The sequence below is a fragment of the Gigantopelta aegis genome, chromosome 9 (assembly GCF_016097555.1).
Source record: "Gigantopelta aegis isolate Gae_Host chromosome 9, Gae_host_genome, whole genome shotgun sequence".
NCBI lineage: Eukaryota > Metazoa > Mollusca > Gastropoda > Neomphalida > Peltospiridae > Gigantopelta > Gigantopelta aegis.
Genome location: NC_054707.1, coordinates 8,382,877 through 8,400,223, shown reverse-complemented (window position 1 = coordinate 8,400,223; position 17,347 = coordinate 8,382,877). Strand labels below are relative to the sequence as shown.

Below are 17,347 nucleotides of genomic sequence, written 5' to 3'. Positions count from 1 at the left end.
TAATGTCCTTTCATAACCGACAATAACAGTCATTGTCTCATTAAATCAATACACAGGTGTGTACAGCGAAAAACATGTACCTAATGTCCTTTCATAACCGACAATAACAGTCATTGTCTCATTAAATCAATACACAGGTGTGTACAGCGAAAAACATGTACCTAATGTCCTTTCATAACCGACAATAACAGTCATTGTCTCATTAAATCAATACACAGGTGTGTACAGCGAAAAACATGTACCTAATGTCCTTTCATAACCGACAATAACAGTCATTGTCTCATTAAATCAATACACAGGTGTGTACAGCGAAAAACATGTACCTAATGTCCTTTCATAACCGACAATAAGAGTCATTGTCTCATTAAATCAATACACAGGTGTGTACAGCGAAAAACATGTACCTAATGTCCTTTCATAACCGACAATAAGAGTCATTGTCTCATTAAATCAATACACAGGTGTGTACAGCGAAAAACATGTACCTAATGTCCTTTCATAACCGACAATAACAGTCATTGTCTCATTAAATCAATACACAGGTGTGTACAGCGAAAAACATGTACCTAATGTCCTTTCATAACCGACAATAACAGTCATTGTCTCATTAAATCAATACACAGGTGTGTACAGCGAAAAACATGTACCTAATGTCCTTTCATAACCGACAATAAGAGTCATTGTCTCATTAAATCAATACACAGGTGTGTACAGCGAAAAACATGTACCTAATGTCCTTTCATAACCGACAATAAGAGTCATTGTCTCATTAAATCAATACACAGGTGTGTACAGCGAAAAACATGTACCTAATGTCCTTTCATAACCGACAATAACAGTCATTGTCTCATTAAATCAATACACAGGTGTGTACAGCGAAAAACATGTACCTAATGTCCTTTCATAACCGACAATAACAGTCATTGTCTCATTAAATCAATACACAGGTGTGTACAGCGAAAAACATGTACCTAATGTCCTTTCATAACCGACAATAAGAGTCATTGTCTCATTAAATCAATACACAGGTGTGTACAGCGAAAAACATGTACCTAATGTCCTTTCATAACCGACAATAACAGTCATTGTCTCATTAAATCAATACACAGGTGTGTACAGCGAAAAACATGTACCTAATGTCCTTTCATAACCGACAATAACAGTCATTGTCTCATTAAATCAATACACAGGTGTGTACAGCGAAAAACATGTACCTAATGTCCTTTCATAACCGACAATAAGAGTCATTGTCTCATTAAATCAATACACAGGTGTGTACAGCGAAAAACATGTACCTAATGTCCTTTCATAACCGACAATAACAGTCATTGTCTCATTAAATCAATACACAGGTGTGTACAGCGAAAAACATGTACCTAATGTCCTTTCATAACCGACAATAACAGTCATTGTCTCATTAAATCAATACACAGGTGTGTACAGCGAAAAACATGTACCTAATGTCCTTTCATAACCGACAATAAGAGTCATTGTCTCATTAAATCAATACACAGGTGTGTACAGCGAAAAACATGTACCTAATGTCCTTTCATAACCGACAATAACAGTCATTGTCTCATTAAATCAATACACAGGTGTGTACAGCGAAAAACATGTACCTAATGTCCTTTCATAACCGACAATAACAGTCATTGTCTCATTAAATCAATACACAGGTGTGTACAGCGAAAAACATGTACCTAATGTCCTTTCATAACCGACAATAACAGTCATTGTCTCATTAAATCAATACACAGGTGTGTACAGCGAAAAACATGTACCTAATGTCCTTTCATAACCGACAATAACAGTCATTGTCTCATTAAATCAATACACAGGTGTGTACAGCGAAAAACATGTACCTAATGTCCTTTCATAACCGACAATAACAGTCATTGTCTCATTAAATCAATACACAGGTGTGTACAGCGAAAAACATGTACCTAATGTCCTTTCATAACCGACAATAAGAGTCATTGTCTCATTAAATCAATACACAGGTGTGTACAGCGAAAAACATGTACCTAATGTCCTTTCATAACCGACAATAACAGTCATTGTCTCATTAAATCAATACACAGGTGTGTACAGCGAAAAACATGTACCTAATGTCCTTTCATAACCGACAATAAGAGTCATTGTCTCATTAAATCAATACACAGGTGTGTACAGCGAAAAACATGTACCTAATGTCCTTTCATAACCGACAATAAGAGTCATTGTCTCATTAAATCAATACACAGGTGTGTACAGCGAAAAACATGTACCTAATGTCCTTTCATAACCGACAATAAGAGTCATTGTCTCATTAAATCAATACACAGGTGTGTACAGCGAAAAACATGTACCTAATGTCCTTTCATAACCGACAATAAGAGTCATTGTCTCATTAAATCAATACACAGGTGTGTACAGCGAAAAACATGTACCTAATGTCCTTTCATAACCGACAATAAGAGTCATTGTCTCATTAAATCAATACACAGGTGTGTACAGCGAAAAACATGTACCTAATGTCCTTTCATAACCGACAATAAGAGTCATTGTCTCATTAAATCAATACACAGGTGTGTACAGCGAAAAACATGTACCTAATGTCCTTTCATAACCGACAATAAGAGTCATTGTCTCATTAAATCAATACACAGGTGTGTACAGCGAAAAACATGTACCTAATGTCCTTTCATAACCGACAATAAGAGTCATTGTCTCATTAAATCAATACACAGGTGTGTACAGCGAAAAACATGTACCTAATGTCCTTTCATAACCGACAATAACAGTCATTGTCTCATTAAATCAATACACAGGTGTGTACAGCGAAAAACATGTACCTAATGTCCTTTCATAACCGACAATAACAGTCATTGTCTCATTAAATCAATACACAGGTGTGTACAGCGAAAAACATGCTACAAAATGTCCTTTCATAACCGACAATAACAGTCATTGTCTCATTAAATCAATACACAGGTGTGTACAGCGAAAAACATGCTACAAAATGTCACCTTGTGGAACAACACCAACATCTGTATAACGAGCTTTTCGGCTAGTCCTTTTCACCTTGTGTTACAAAGGTGTGTAATTCACCCGTATTTGGAGCAAGGATGTGATTTTTCTACTTTTTATCCAATTTTAACCTCGTTGCATAAAATAATTTTTATATAAGAAGTATGAATGTTTTATTTAATGATGCACTCAACACATTTTATTTACATATGGTGTCAGACATATGGTTAAGGACCACACAGATATTGAGAGAGGAAACCCACTGTTGACACTTCATGGGCTACTCTTTTCAATTAGCAGCAAGGGATTTTTTATATTGCACCATCCCACAAACAGGGTAGTACATACCACAGCCTTTGATATACCAGTCGGATTTGATCTGAAATGCTGAAAAATTACCTTTATTTACTTGGTGTAATACCAGTAGAGAGGTTTCAGCTGTTAAAAGATCATTTCAGCTTTTATTTTTAAATGGGCATCAAATTCATGATAGGGGCAACCTGTTTATTAAGGATGTATTTTTTATTCAGTGAAACCCCTCAAAACCAGACCCTTTGTAAAGTGGAATTCCATTAAAACTGAACCCTCTGTAAACTGGAACTGGAATTCCCTCACAACAAGACCCTAAGTGAACTGGAATTCCCTTAAAACTGAACAATGTGTAAACTGGAATTCCATCAAAACAAGACCCTTTGTAAACAAATTCCCTCAAAACTGAAACCTATAAACTGGAAATCCCTCAAAACTGAACACTCTGTAAACTGGAATTCCCTCAAAACAAGACCCTCAGTAAACTGGAATTCCCTCAAAACTAAACCCTCTGTAATATGGAACTCCCTCAAAATTGGACTTTCTGCAAACTGGAATTCTTTCAAAATGTTTTGTTTTTTTGTTCACAGTTTCTTTCTAAATATTGTGGGATCGATACTTGTCGGTGGGCCCATTGGGCTATTTCTTGTTCCAGCCAGTGCACCACAACTGGTATATAAAAGGCCATGGTATGTGCTATCCTGTCTGTTGGAAAGTGCATATAAAAGATCCCTTGCTGCATTTGGAAAGGTGTAGCGGGTTTCCTCTGATGTCTACGAGTCAGAATTACCAATATTTGACATCCAGTAGCCGCTGATTGATTAACCAATGTGCTCTATTGATGTCGTTAAACATAACAAACATCTTCTTTCTAAATATCAGTATGGATCATAACCTCTTTAAACCAGATACTTCTTAAAACCTGACTTTTTATTTGATCCCATGGATACCCTGTTTAAAGAGGTTTCACTGAAGTTGCCTTTGGATGACCATTGTATGTAGGTTGGACTGTAGTACTATTAATTCATCTCCATTGTAGTTTAAATATGTATTTATTAACTGTTGTTTCAGTTGTATTGTACTAAATATATATTTATTAATACTGTTTCAGTTGTACCGTACCACATGTTATGTATGTACAGTGAAAGCTCTGAAAACCAGACCCTCTAAAAACTGGAATTCTCTCAAACCGGATGTTTTTAACGGTCCCCTTTTAAATACCAGTACAAAAGAAAACCTCTCTATAAACCAGATACCCCTCAAAACTGGACATTTTACTTTGTCCCAAGCATGTCCAGTTTAGGGGGTTTTCACTGTATTAATATTAATTTGATTGTATTGCACTAAAATACATACACCATTTATGCCACTCTATTTTTTACCCAAATATTTTTGTCACAACTTTTATTTTAATTACATATTTGTTAGTTACATCTTTGTTGTTACCTGTTTGGTGGATTAATTACTCTGTGTTGTTGTTGTTAACACTGCTGTCACTCCTGGATACACCTGAATTCAGGTGAGACAGGTGAACTTGTCAGAATATGTCAACACCTTCAGTGTGATCAGCTGTTGATTGAATTGAATTGAGATGACAGAGGAACCTCGAACCTTATTAATTGTGTAGTAATGTTGGTGTATTTATATTAACGTCAGTAGAGGTAGGAGACTTGGGGATTGAACTACATCAGGTAATGACTTGCAGGTAAATATACTGATTGAAAGAAATAGGTGAATCACACAAAGAGTAACAGTAAACAGTGACTGTAACCAAATCTCTCAATCCATAGTGTCAGAAACTGAGCAAGTTTCTGACAGTCAATGTGACATTACTGACATTCAAAAAGGTTTGTTTTGTGTAATGACTCCACTAGAGCACATTGATATTATAAATGTAACGGGTTTTTCTCTCTAAGACTACATGTCAAAATTACCAAATGCTTGACATTCATTAAACGATAATTAATAAATCAATGTGCTCTAGTGGTGTCATTAAACGAAACAAACTTTTTTGAATGTCAGTAGTGTCAGTTTCAAACATTATGGATTAAGTCACTTGGTTACAGTCAGTTCAACTGAATGTTTTTTCTCGTTCCAACCAATGCACCACAACTGGCCAACGGCTGTGGTATGTGCTTTCCTGTCTGTGGGAAAGTGCATATAAAAGATCCCTTGCTGCTTTAGGAAAAATGTAGCCGGGTTTCCTCAGATGACTACGAGTCAGAATTATTAAACGTTTGACATCCAATAGCCGATGATTAATTAATCGGAATGCTCTAGTGGTGTCGATAAACAAACAAACAAACAAACTTTATGAGGGTGAAGAAACCATGCTTATAAAAGTTTCGGACTAGACTGCAGACTTTAATAGTGTCTAAGACTTTAACGTCATGGTAATACCATACAAACTGTATGCAAGTGACATCATTAGGGATTGGGGGCGGGATGTAGGCCAGTGGTACAGCACTCGCTTGATGCACAGTTGGTCTGGGATCGATCCCCATCAGTGGGCCCATTGGGCTATTTCTCGTTCCAGCCAGTGCACCATGACTGGTATATCAAAGGCTGTGGTATGTACTACCCTGTCTGTGGGATGGTGCATATAAAAGATCCTTTGCTGCTAATCGAAAAGAGTAGCCCATGAAGTGGCGACAGCGGGTTTCCTTTCTCAGTATCTGTGTGGTCCTTAACCATACATGTCCGACGTCATATAACCGTAAATAAAATGTGTTGAGTGCGTCGTTAAATAAAACATTCCTTTCTTTCTTTCATTAGAGACTGAGCCTGGACTCTAAAACGTTTTATAAGCATGGGGCCCAATTTACAAAATTTAGAATTACTGCTGCACTCATCGGGAATCAAAGTTGTTGATAATTTTGTGTTAATGCTTACGTGTATGTTGGTAATTAAAAGAATGTTTCTAAATGGTTACACAGTGTGATGATTTCGTAGGTGGTACATGTAGGTAACAGTTACCCCCGTCAATGGGCCAGTTGGGATATTTCTCACTCTGCCCAGTGCACCACGACTGGCACATCAAAGGTTATGGTATGTGCTATTCTGTCTGTTGGATGGTACATATAAAAGATCCCTTGCTACTAATGGAAAAAATATAGTGGGTTTCCTTTCTAAGACTATGTCAAATTTGCCAAATGTTTGACGTCCAGTAGCCAATGATAATAAATCAATGTGCTCTAGTGGTGTTGTTAAACTCTTTTCGATTAGCAGCAAGGGATCTTTTATATGCACCATCCCACAGACAGGGTAGTACATACCATGACCTTTGATATACCAGTCGTGGTGCACTGGCTGGAATGAGAAATAGCCCAATGGGCCCACCGACAGGGATCGATCCCAGACCGATCATGCATCAAGCTAGCGCTTTACCACTGGGCTACGTCCCACCTCCTTCAAACTAACAATTAACTGAGGTGTGTGCCCAGGACAGCATGCACAAAACTATAGTGAACTGAAGGGGGAGGGAGGAAGAAAAAAATATCCATTTCACTGACATAAAACTATTTTACACTGAGAATGACCAGATATTAATAAATGACAGTGTGTAGAATACCTTTTTAATAATATTTTCAACAAAATAAACATTAAAAAAATCACTCCATTATCTGTGTACTAAAACTCTCATTCAATGATTTTAATGCATATGAATAGTCTTATATTTTTGACTACATGATGGAATAACAGATTAGTACATGTAGTTATGTTCCTAAAATTTGATAAAATATAGAAAATAAAGGAATACGATAAAGGGGAAAAAAATATTATTAATAAAACAATTTAAATAAAATAACTAAAATATGAAATAAATTTTTAATTGCAGATTATATTTAAATATGAGATGGATAAAAAAAAAAAAAAAAAAAAAGAAGAGAGAAGCATATGTGGCAAAATATATACATTGTGTATTTAAAAAATATTTGTAAATTCAGTTACTGGTATTACCCCAAAAAATAAAAGCAGATTAGCAACATTTTCAAAATGAAGACCATTTTTTAATCAGGTCTTATTGCTTAAAACTATTTTTGTATTGTGGGGTTTTTTTGTTCAATGAATTATTGACTTTAAAATGTAAAAATATATTTTTATTGAATTTTATTGCTTAATAAATTATTTATTTGTATATATTAAAAAGTAAAACTAATTTCACTTTTTCTTCTTGACTAAGTTATTTACTTATTTATATATATTCAAAAATAAAACAGTTTTTTCTTTTACTTTTTTATTTCCTTTATCTAGAATAAGTTATTTATTTATATGTAAACCTGTTTTTCTTCTACGTTGTTCTTTAACGATGTGGTTATTGATTACCCCTTTTAGAGTGTATTTCATTGAGACTTGCTCCACACAGGAGAATCTACTGGTAATGGTATACATCCTGGTATTAAGTTAACGCCACTGTAAACAACTGGCCTCGTTTACCGTTATCTCATGCATCGAACCTGACACACAAAGGCACACAGTCTAACCTGTATCAAAGTGTGGACTGTTAAGCCAGGTGGTTGCTTAATGCAGGTCAATTTGAACAATACTAGATGCTTTGGGAGAATTGAAAGAAAACATCTTAAAGGGACCACATAAAAAAAAACATAAGACCAACAATGTTTTTGTTTTTTTTCTTGTGAAATATAAAGATTATACCTCAAATTGAATCAAATAATTTAATTTATTACAATTTATAAATTTATATTAATACAAAATTCAACACAAGTATCTCCATTTTGCTTGAACCTTAATTGGATATAAGAACGAAAGTAAGTTGAAATAAATCAATATTGACAAAGATCTGGCTGGTATTTTACTGGAAACAAATACGTTTTTGTGTACAAGGATTCTTGATGAAATTGCTGTAGAATTTCATTGCAATTTTTATTTTTTGAGGTTAAATTTACAGGTTAAAGGTATAAAGGTCATACATGAGATAATTTAATTTATAGTTATTTATCATAAAATATACATGTAAAAATAGCAAAATATAACAGTTCAACTGTAAGAATGCACCTCTAAAACCGTTTGCTGATTAAAATACATGTAATAAACAGGTTTATGTCAGGTTTATGTCAGGTTTATATCAGGAATTGTTCAGGTATAATTTTTATATTGATGTTGATCAACAGTTTTTTTGCATTTACCATAGTTTGACACCCAATAGCCGATGTATTTTTCGTGCTGGGGTGTCGTTAAACATTCATTCATTCATGTTCAGGTATGGAAAATTGAAACAATAAAATCTTAAGTAATGTCTGATTACTGTTATAAAAAATGGCTCTAATAATAAAAAATATGCCATATGATATTTAAAAACTAGTGTGTCACTTTAAGTTCAAGGTTATTGCAATGGTTAAGATTAGTGCTAATGCCTTCGATTAAAAATGACATTTGCGGGATTAAATAGACAATAACACTGGCAAATCTAAAATCTCCATATAGTTATCTCCTAATTAATTAACATCTGTGACATCACATAACGTGAGATTTGCAATTAACACTTTACTATCAACATGGTTGATTATTCTAACTATACATGTTTACTTACTTGACATGAGACCTTCTTTCTTAACAGTTGTTAACTATTGATTAGGCATTTAGAGTGAAGGCTGTAGGCTTGTGTAGGAGTTGTTATTGTTAGTTAGTGTCAACTATTGATTAGGCATTTAGAGTGAAGGCTGTAGGCTTGTGTAGGAGTTGTTATTGTTACTTAGTGTTAACTATTGATTAGGCATTTAGAGTGAAGGCTGTAGGCTTGTGTAGGAGTTGTTATTGTTACTTAGTGTTCCTCAGTTGGCAGGTTTCTGCTGTGTGCTGAATATTCGGGCAGTGCACAAGAGTCGTGAAACACATGTTCAGGTTCCTTGTATTGACTACCAAGAACATGTCAGCTTTCAGTTAATTAGTTTCACACTTTTGGCTGCTGTTGTTCCGGTTGGCAGGATTGTGACTCTCATTCACCCCACACACTGATCCTAGTTGTTAGTCCCCTAATGGTACAACCCTCGGGGTTCGTCACCTTCCATCCATCCATCCATTTGTCTGTCTGTCTTGTCTGTCCTGTCTGTCTGTCTGTCCTGTCTGTCCTGTCTGTCTGTCTGTCTGTCTGTCCTGTCCTGTCCTGTCCTGTCCTGTCCTGTCCTGTCCTGTCCTGTCCTGTCCTGTCCTGTCCTGTCCTGTCCGTCTGTCTGTCACTGTGTTCCTCCCTCTGTCCATCTTTCTCACAGTGCCTTAAGGTACTGAGTTAAAATGTTTGTCTATAGCTTTATCATATGGAGTTACAAATTCATTCGGTTTGAGTTTCATAGGGATTTTCTAATTTTTGAGAGTTTTGGGCCCAATAGGGAACAGGCTTGGTGCTTATAAAACTTTTAGCCTAGACTCGCGACTAATAGAGTCTGGGAGCGAGACAGCCCAATGGAAAAGCATTCGCTTGATGTGCGATCAGTCTAGGATCGATCCCCGTCGGTGGACCCATTGGGCTATTTCTCATTCCAGCCAGTGCTCTACAACTGGTGTAACAAAGGCTGTGGTATGTACTATCCTGTCTGTGGGATGGTGCATATAAAATCCATTGCTGCTAATATTTGTGTGGTCCTTAACCATATGTCTGACGCCATATAACCATAAATAAAATGTGTTGAGTGTGTCATTAAATAAAACATTTCCTTCCTTCCTAATAGAGTCTGAGATGTGAATGTCATGGCAACACCATACAAATTGTATGTGTGTGACTTCATTAGAGATTGAGTCTGGAGTCTAAAAGTTTTATAAGCATGGACCCAGGTATTGCTTTAACAGGACTATCAGATTGTTCTTGTTAGATTAGAAAATAATTTCAGCTATTGCAGCCTTTTTTTAAATATTAAATTACATATTACAGATGTCTTACTTAAATTATTAATTTTGGCAAAACCAGAGCATTTGTCTTTGTTCTGGTGGTTGTGGTAGCTATAGATCATTCTCCTGAAATGATGCAAGGCTAGCAATCACATGACGTTTCAAATAAAATTTAATAAATATTTTAGGGGGCGGGATGTAGCCCAGTGGTATGGTGCTCGCTCGATGCACAGTTGGTCTGGGATCGATCCCCATCGGTGGGCCCATTGGTCTATTTCTCGTTCTAGTCAGTGCACCACGACTGGTATGTCAAAAGCCATGGTATGTACTACCCTGTCTTTGGATGGTGCATATAAAAGATCCCTTGCTGCTAATAAAAAATAAAGCATTTCTTTCCTTGTTGTGGTGATTGTAGTAGCTAAATAGTCTTCACCATGAGCATAACTAAAACAAGCAGTAGATCATTCTTCTGAAATATGCAAGGCTAGAAATCACATGATGTTTCAATTTTTTTTTTTTTAATAAACATTTTATTGTGAGGTGATCCATTTGCTGCTCTTCTAAAACTTTTCAGACGAGTGTAGAGGGGAGTGTGATTGATCACTAGCTTTTCCTTGCAAAAGACTGATGGGTGAAACAGAAAAAATATATATCATGGTAACTAGGGTTGGCGGCTTTAAGAATGTTACTATAAGCACTTACACTGGCAACATACATGTAGATACATACTGAACGACAAAAGAAGGAAGGAAGGAAATGTTTTATTAATGACACACTCAACACATTTTATTTACGGTTATATGGCATCAGACATATGGTTAAGGACCACACAGATATAAAGAGAGAAAACCTGCTGTCGCCACTTCATGGGCTACACTTTTTCGATTAGCAGCAAGGCATCTTTTATATGCACCATCCCACAGACAGGATAGTACATACTACAGCCTTTGTTACACCAGTTGTGGAGCTCTGGCTGGAACGAGAAACAGCCCAATGGGCCCACCGAAGGGGATCGATCCTAAACCGACCGTGTATCAAGCGAGCGCTTTACCACTGGGCTACATCCTGCCCCTAACGACAAAACCCCCACAAATTATGTTTTACTACAGTGAAACCCCTCTAAACCAGACCCTCTGTTAATCAGAATTCCCTTGAAAGCAGATGTTTTCCATAGTCCCTTTTTAAATATCAGTACAGAACAGAATCTCTTTTAACTGCATAGCCACATATACCAGTAGTTTGTTCCAGGTATGGAGAAGGCCTAGTAAGTTGTATAACCTGTGCCTAATTCTTTTGTTCTTTTAAAAAACAATAAAATATTTTTCAGTCAAAAACTGGATACCCCTTAAAAAATAACTTTTTACTTGGTCCCACGTGTTTCTGGTTAAAGGGGTTCTATTGTATATACATTTTTTCATGATAAATTTAATTTAGTAAATAAACTTGTCAAAATGGGCCTAATATATTCATAAGACATTTATATAATTTTAATAAACAAAAAACATTGAAATTCAAAACAAATAATTTAAATAAATTAATATTTGTGTTCCTTATATTGCTCATTATATTATAGTTATTTGTCAGTCTTGCTACTTATATATCTTTCAGGGCTGACTCTAGCACTCGCCAAATTCGCCAGTTACGAATTTTGAAAGCAGTCGGTGAATTTTATTTTAGTTTGGCGAAATAATTTCATGTAATAATTGACATTTTTTAGAAAATAACTGACAATTTCTGCTATTTTTTAATTTAATAGACAATTTGAGGAATTATTTTCCTCACCCAGAGCTAGCCCTGTATCTGCTTGTTAAAACTATGTAATAAGAAATGGAAGAAAGGAGAACGATGAAGTACAGAGGTATGAAGTAGTTGTTTGGCATGTACATGAGATTTAAATGTGGTATCAGCTTACTGACAGTGGGCGTTTGTCACAGAAGATTTTGTTTACTTAATAATATATTACTAAGTTGAAAACCTTATTCCAGAAATGCTAATATTGATGGTGTGTATGACAGGTCTGATTTGCATGAAACTGATCACCATTTTTACACTCGTACCGTAAAATTTAAAAAACCTTAATTATTATTTTCATTAATGTCATTTTCTCCACTTAATGGGAATTTTGCATTAAATTTTGTTTTTGTAATATACTGTTTTTATGTACTATTAGCTTTCACTTAAAATATTCCAAACAGTTTTCTGCTGGTGAATTATATCATGAAATAAAGATTAATTTACTGTTATGACATAAGCTTAGGTTAACTAATATTTATGTTGGTTTAATTGTGCACTGTCAATATGTACCGGCCTCGGTGATGCATGGTTAAGCCATAGGACTACAAGCTGGTAGGTACAGGGTTCGCAACCCGGTACTAGCTCCAACCCAGAGTGAGTTCTTAAGCTCAATGGGTAGGTGTAAGGCCACTACACCCTCTTCTCTCTCACCAACCACTAACCAACTAACACTTAACCCACTGTCCTGGACAGACAGCCCAGATAGCTGAGGTGTGTGCCCAGAACAGCGTGCTTGAATCGTAATTGGATATAAGCACGAAAATATAAGTTGAAATGTCAATATGTTTGTTTAGTATGGGACATAGTTATAAGTTTGACTTGCTTATTTTACTATCACTATACTTGTGGGTCATCAGTATGTTAGGTTCACACTATAACAGAATATCAATTTGTCAGATTTAGCCTGTCACAGTGAATGACATCATGTGTCAAACTGCCAATCACTGCTTAGTTAACACTGATTGTACAACACTGAATACAAATGGATCGGTCATTATGAATGGGCAATATGATGAATACAAATGGATGCTTCATTATGATTGGGCAATATGATGAATACAAATGGCTGGCTTCTTTGGAGTGATCATACATGGCAAACACTCAACCAACCATCCATTCATTTTCAAAAACACTCAACCAACCATCCATCCATCTTCAAAAACACTCAACCAACCATCCATCCATCTTCAAAAACACTCAACCAACCATCCATTCATCTTCAAAAACACTCACCAACCATCCATTCATCTTCAAAAACACTCAACCAACCATCCATTCATCCATGCATGCATCTATCCATCTACAAAAACACTCAACCAACCATCCATTCATCCATGCATGCATCCATCCATCTATAAAAACACTCACCAACCATCCATTCATCTTCAAAAACACTCAACCAACCATCCATTCATCCATGCATGCATCTATCCATCTACAAAAACACTCAACCAACCATCCATTCATCCATGCATGCATCCATCCATCTACAAAAACACTCTACCAACCATCCATTCATCCATGCATGCATCCATCCATCTTCAAAAACACTCGACCAACCATCCATTCATCCATGCATGCATCCATCCATCTACAAAAACACTCACCAACCATCCATTCATGCATGCATCCATCCATCCATCCATCTACAAAAACACTCAACCAACCAACCATCCATTCATCCATGCATCCATCCATCCATCTACAAAAACACCCTCCAACCATCCTTGCATCCATGCATGCATCCATCCATCTACAAAAATACTCACTAACCATCCATCCATCCATCCATCCATCCATCCATCCATCTACAAAAACACCCAACCATCCATGCATCCAACCATCCATCTACAAAAACACCCACCAACCATCCTTGCAGCCATGCATGCATCCATCCATCTACAAAAACACCCACCAACCATCCATGCATGCATCCATCCATCCATCTACAAAAACACCCACCAACCATCCATGCATCCAATCATCTATCTACAAAAACACCCAACAATCCATGCATCCATCCATCCATCCATCCATCCATCTACAAAAACATCCACCAACCATACATATATGCATACATCCTGCATATATCCATCCATCCATCTACAAAAACACCCGCCAAACATCCATGCATCCAATCATCTATCTACAAAAACACCCAACCATCCATGCATCCAATAATCTATCTACAAAAACACCCAACCATCCATGCATCCAACCATCCATCTACAAAAACACCCACCAACCATCCATGCATCAAATCATCTATCTACAAAAACACCCACCAACCATCCATCCATTCATCCATCCATCTATTTATTTATTTGTCCATCCATTCAATCATCCACAAAACCACCCATCGATTCATTGGTCCATCCATCCATTCATCTATGCATCCATCTATCAATCTATTTATTTATTTGTCCATCCATCCATTCAAACGTCCACAAAAATACCCATCGATTCATTGGTCCATCCATCCATTCATCTAGCCATACATCCATCCATCTATTTATTTATTTGTCCATCAATCCATTCAATCATCCACAAAAACACCTATCGATTCATTGGTCCATCCATCCATTCATCTATCCATCCATCCATCCATCTATTTATTTATTTGTCCATCTATCCATTCAACCAATGAACCACCCCGTCATCCATAATCATATACTTACCTTTGTTTGACACCCAATAGCCAATCTGTATGTTTTTTATTAAACATTATCCATTGATTAATTCCATCTATTTCCATATCCAACCATATTAACTCTTCGAGTTTAATTCTGAACAATTTCTATCCGATCCTTTCATCCTAGCACATGTCCAAGCATGCAGCAAGGATCCACTCATCCTCCCATTTACCCATCCATCCATCCATCCATCCATCCATCCATCCATATAGCCAACCTTCTATCCATCCATCCATCCATTGTCAGTCTATCCATCCATCCATCCATCCATCCATCCATCCATCCATCCATCCATCCATCCATCCATCCATCCATTCATCAATCCATCAGTCCATCCATTGACATAGCCAACCTTACATCCATGTATGTATCCATCCACCCACCCACCCATCCATTCCTCCTTCCATCCCTCCTTCCATCCATCCATCCATCCATCCATCCATCCATCCATCCATCCATCCATCCATCCATCCATCCATCCATCCAACCATTAAAGAATTAAATATTCTGAATTCTTTATTTGAATGAGTTCATTCTTATTGTTGGTTGTTCATGAAAGACTTATGTATTTCAGGTCCCAATGCCTGTAGCAGTGTTTTCACACTTATTCTGCATCAACCGCTGCCTCTAGCTACCAAGAGAAACTAAAAACATCAAAGTGCTCAAACGCCAACCTGTGCTTGTGGCAGCCGTCATTTGGGAGAGGATTGTTTCTATCTCATCATTAATCACCGAGGTACCAGGGGTTGGCGAGAAACCTGTCACCACGGCACAACTCTCAGGAAACAGATCTTCACGGAAAATGGTCGCAGAGTGGATTGCGTGTCTAGATAAAAGGTATATGGCACGTTGTTTTGCTGCTGTCGGTGTTAAGATTAAGTTTTCAGCTGTGACAAGTTAATATGTAGTGAGTCACTCATATCAGCTGTGTTTAGATACTGATAAACGGAGATGAAACTTGTTATTAAATCCTAGTTATGCAATGTTAAAAAGATATTTTTAAATACTGTAAATCCGGAAATGTTAGCGAGCATAAAATGTTAGCAAATTTGGTGAGGTCATAAAAGACGCTAATATTTCATGACACTAAATTTAAAGAGATATACAACTGACTGTTCCGAAAACCTTTTGTGTGATTGTGTTGTCTGTGATAAACTAAAGACACAACAATGATTACATGCCATTGATTATTAAACCAAAACGATAGCCAACAACAATAGTTAGTTAGCATGTGTATATTAATCCAATTGTTTACTACATTTAAGATGTCTTTACCTTGCATAACATCAAGATTCGTCAACAACATTATTTTAGCTGATCTTAACTTAAATTTATTCAGTTTTTAGTTTCTAATATGATGACCTCGCTAGAGTTCTATGTCGCTAATATTTCACTTATTAGATTTTGCTAAATTTTAAGATCGCTAATATTTTATGATTTACAGTACATTGAACTTTCTCAAAATCAGACTCTTTGTAAACTGGAACTCCTTCAAACCGGGATGTTTTTATAGTCTCTTTTTAATACCAGTATAGAATATAGCCTCTCTAAACTGGATACCCCATTAAATCAGACTCTTTGTAAACTGGAACTCCTTCAAACCTGGATGTTTTTATAGTCCCTTTTTAATACCAGTATAGAATATAGCCTCTCTAAACTGGATACCCCATTAAATCAGACTCTTTGTAAACTAGAATTCCTTCAAACTGGGATGTTTTTATAGTCTCTTTTTAATACCAGTATAGAATATAGCCTCTCTAAACTGGATACCCCATTAAATCAGACTCTTTGTAAACTGGAATTCCTTCAAACCTGGATGTTTTTATAGTCTCTTTTTAATACCAGTATAGAATATAGCCTCTCTAAACTGGATACCCCATTAAATCAGACTCTTTGTAAACTGGAACTCCTTCAAACCTGGATGTTTTTATAGTCCCTTTTTAATACCAGTATAGAATATAGCCTCTCTAAACTGGATACCCCATTAAATCAGACTCTTTGTAAACTGGAACTCCTTCAAACCTGGATGTTTTTATAGTCTCTTTTTAAATATCAGTACAGAATATAGCCTCTCTAAACTGGATACCCCATTAAATCAGACTCTTTGTAAACTGGAACTCCTTCAAACCTGGATGTTTTTATAGTCTCTTTTTAATACCAGTATAGAATATAGCCTCTCTAAACTGGATACCCCATTAAATCAGACTCTTTGTAAACTGGAACTCCTTCAAACCTGGATGTTTTTATAGTCCCTTTTTAATACCAGTATAGAATATAGCCTCTCTAAACTGGATACCCCATTAAATCAGACTCTTTGTAAACTGGAACTCCTTCAAACCTGGATGTTTTTATAGTCCCTTTTTAATACCAGTATAGAATATAGCCTCTCTAAACTGGATACCCCATTAAATCAGACTCTTTGTAAACTGGAATTCCTTCAAACCTGGATGTTTTATAGTCCCTTTTTAATACCAGTATAGAATATAGCCTCTCTAAACTGGATACCCCATTAAATCAGACTCTTTGTAAACTGGAACTCCTTCAAACCTGGATGTTTTTATAGTCCCTTTTTAATACCAGTATAGAATATAGCCTCTCTAAACTGGATACCCCATTAAATCAGACTCTTTGTAAACTGGAACTCCTTCAAACCTGGATGTTTTTATAGTCCCTTTTTAATACCAGTATAGAATATAGCC

The 17,347-nt window shown here is 36.2% G+C and overlaps 1 protein-coding gene across 2 annotated transcripts in view; it reads left to right on the top strand.

Annotated features, from left to right (window-relative positions):
* The window catches only part of LOC121380852 (rap guanine nucleotide exchange factor 4-like), a 111,675-nt gene that overhangs the window by 15,064 nt on the left and 79,264 nt on the right, over positions 1 to 17,347 (top strand). For both annotated transcript variants that reach the window (XM_041509846.1, XM_041509842.1), the window contains exon 2: positions 15,223 to 15,485. In XM_041509846.1, coding sequence (XP_041365780.1) covers positions 15,451 to 15,485 — 35 coding nt within the window. In that variant the 5' untranslated portion in view covers positions 15,223 to 15,450. The remainder of the gene's footprint in view (positions 1 to 15,222; positions 15,486 to 17,347) is intronic.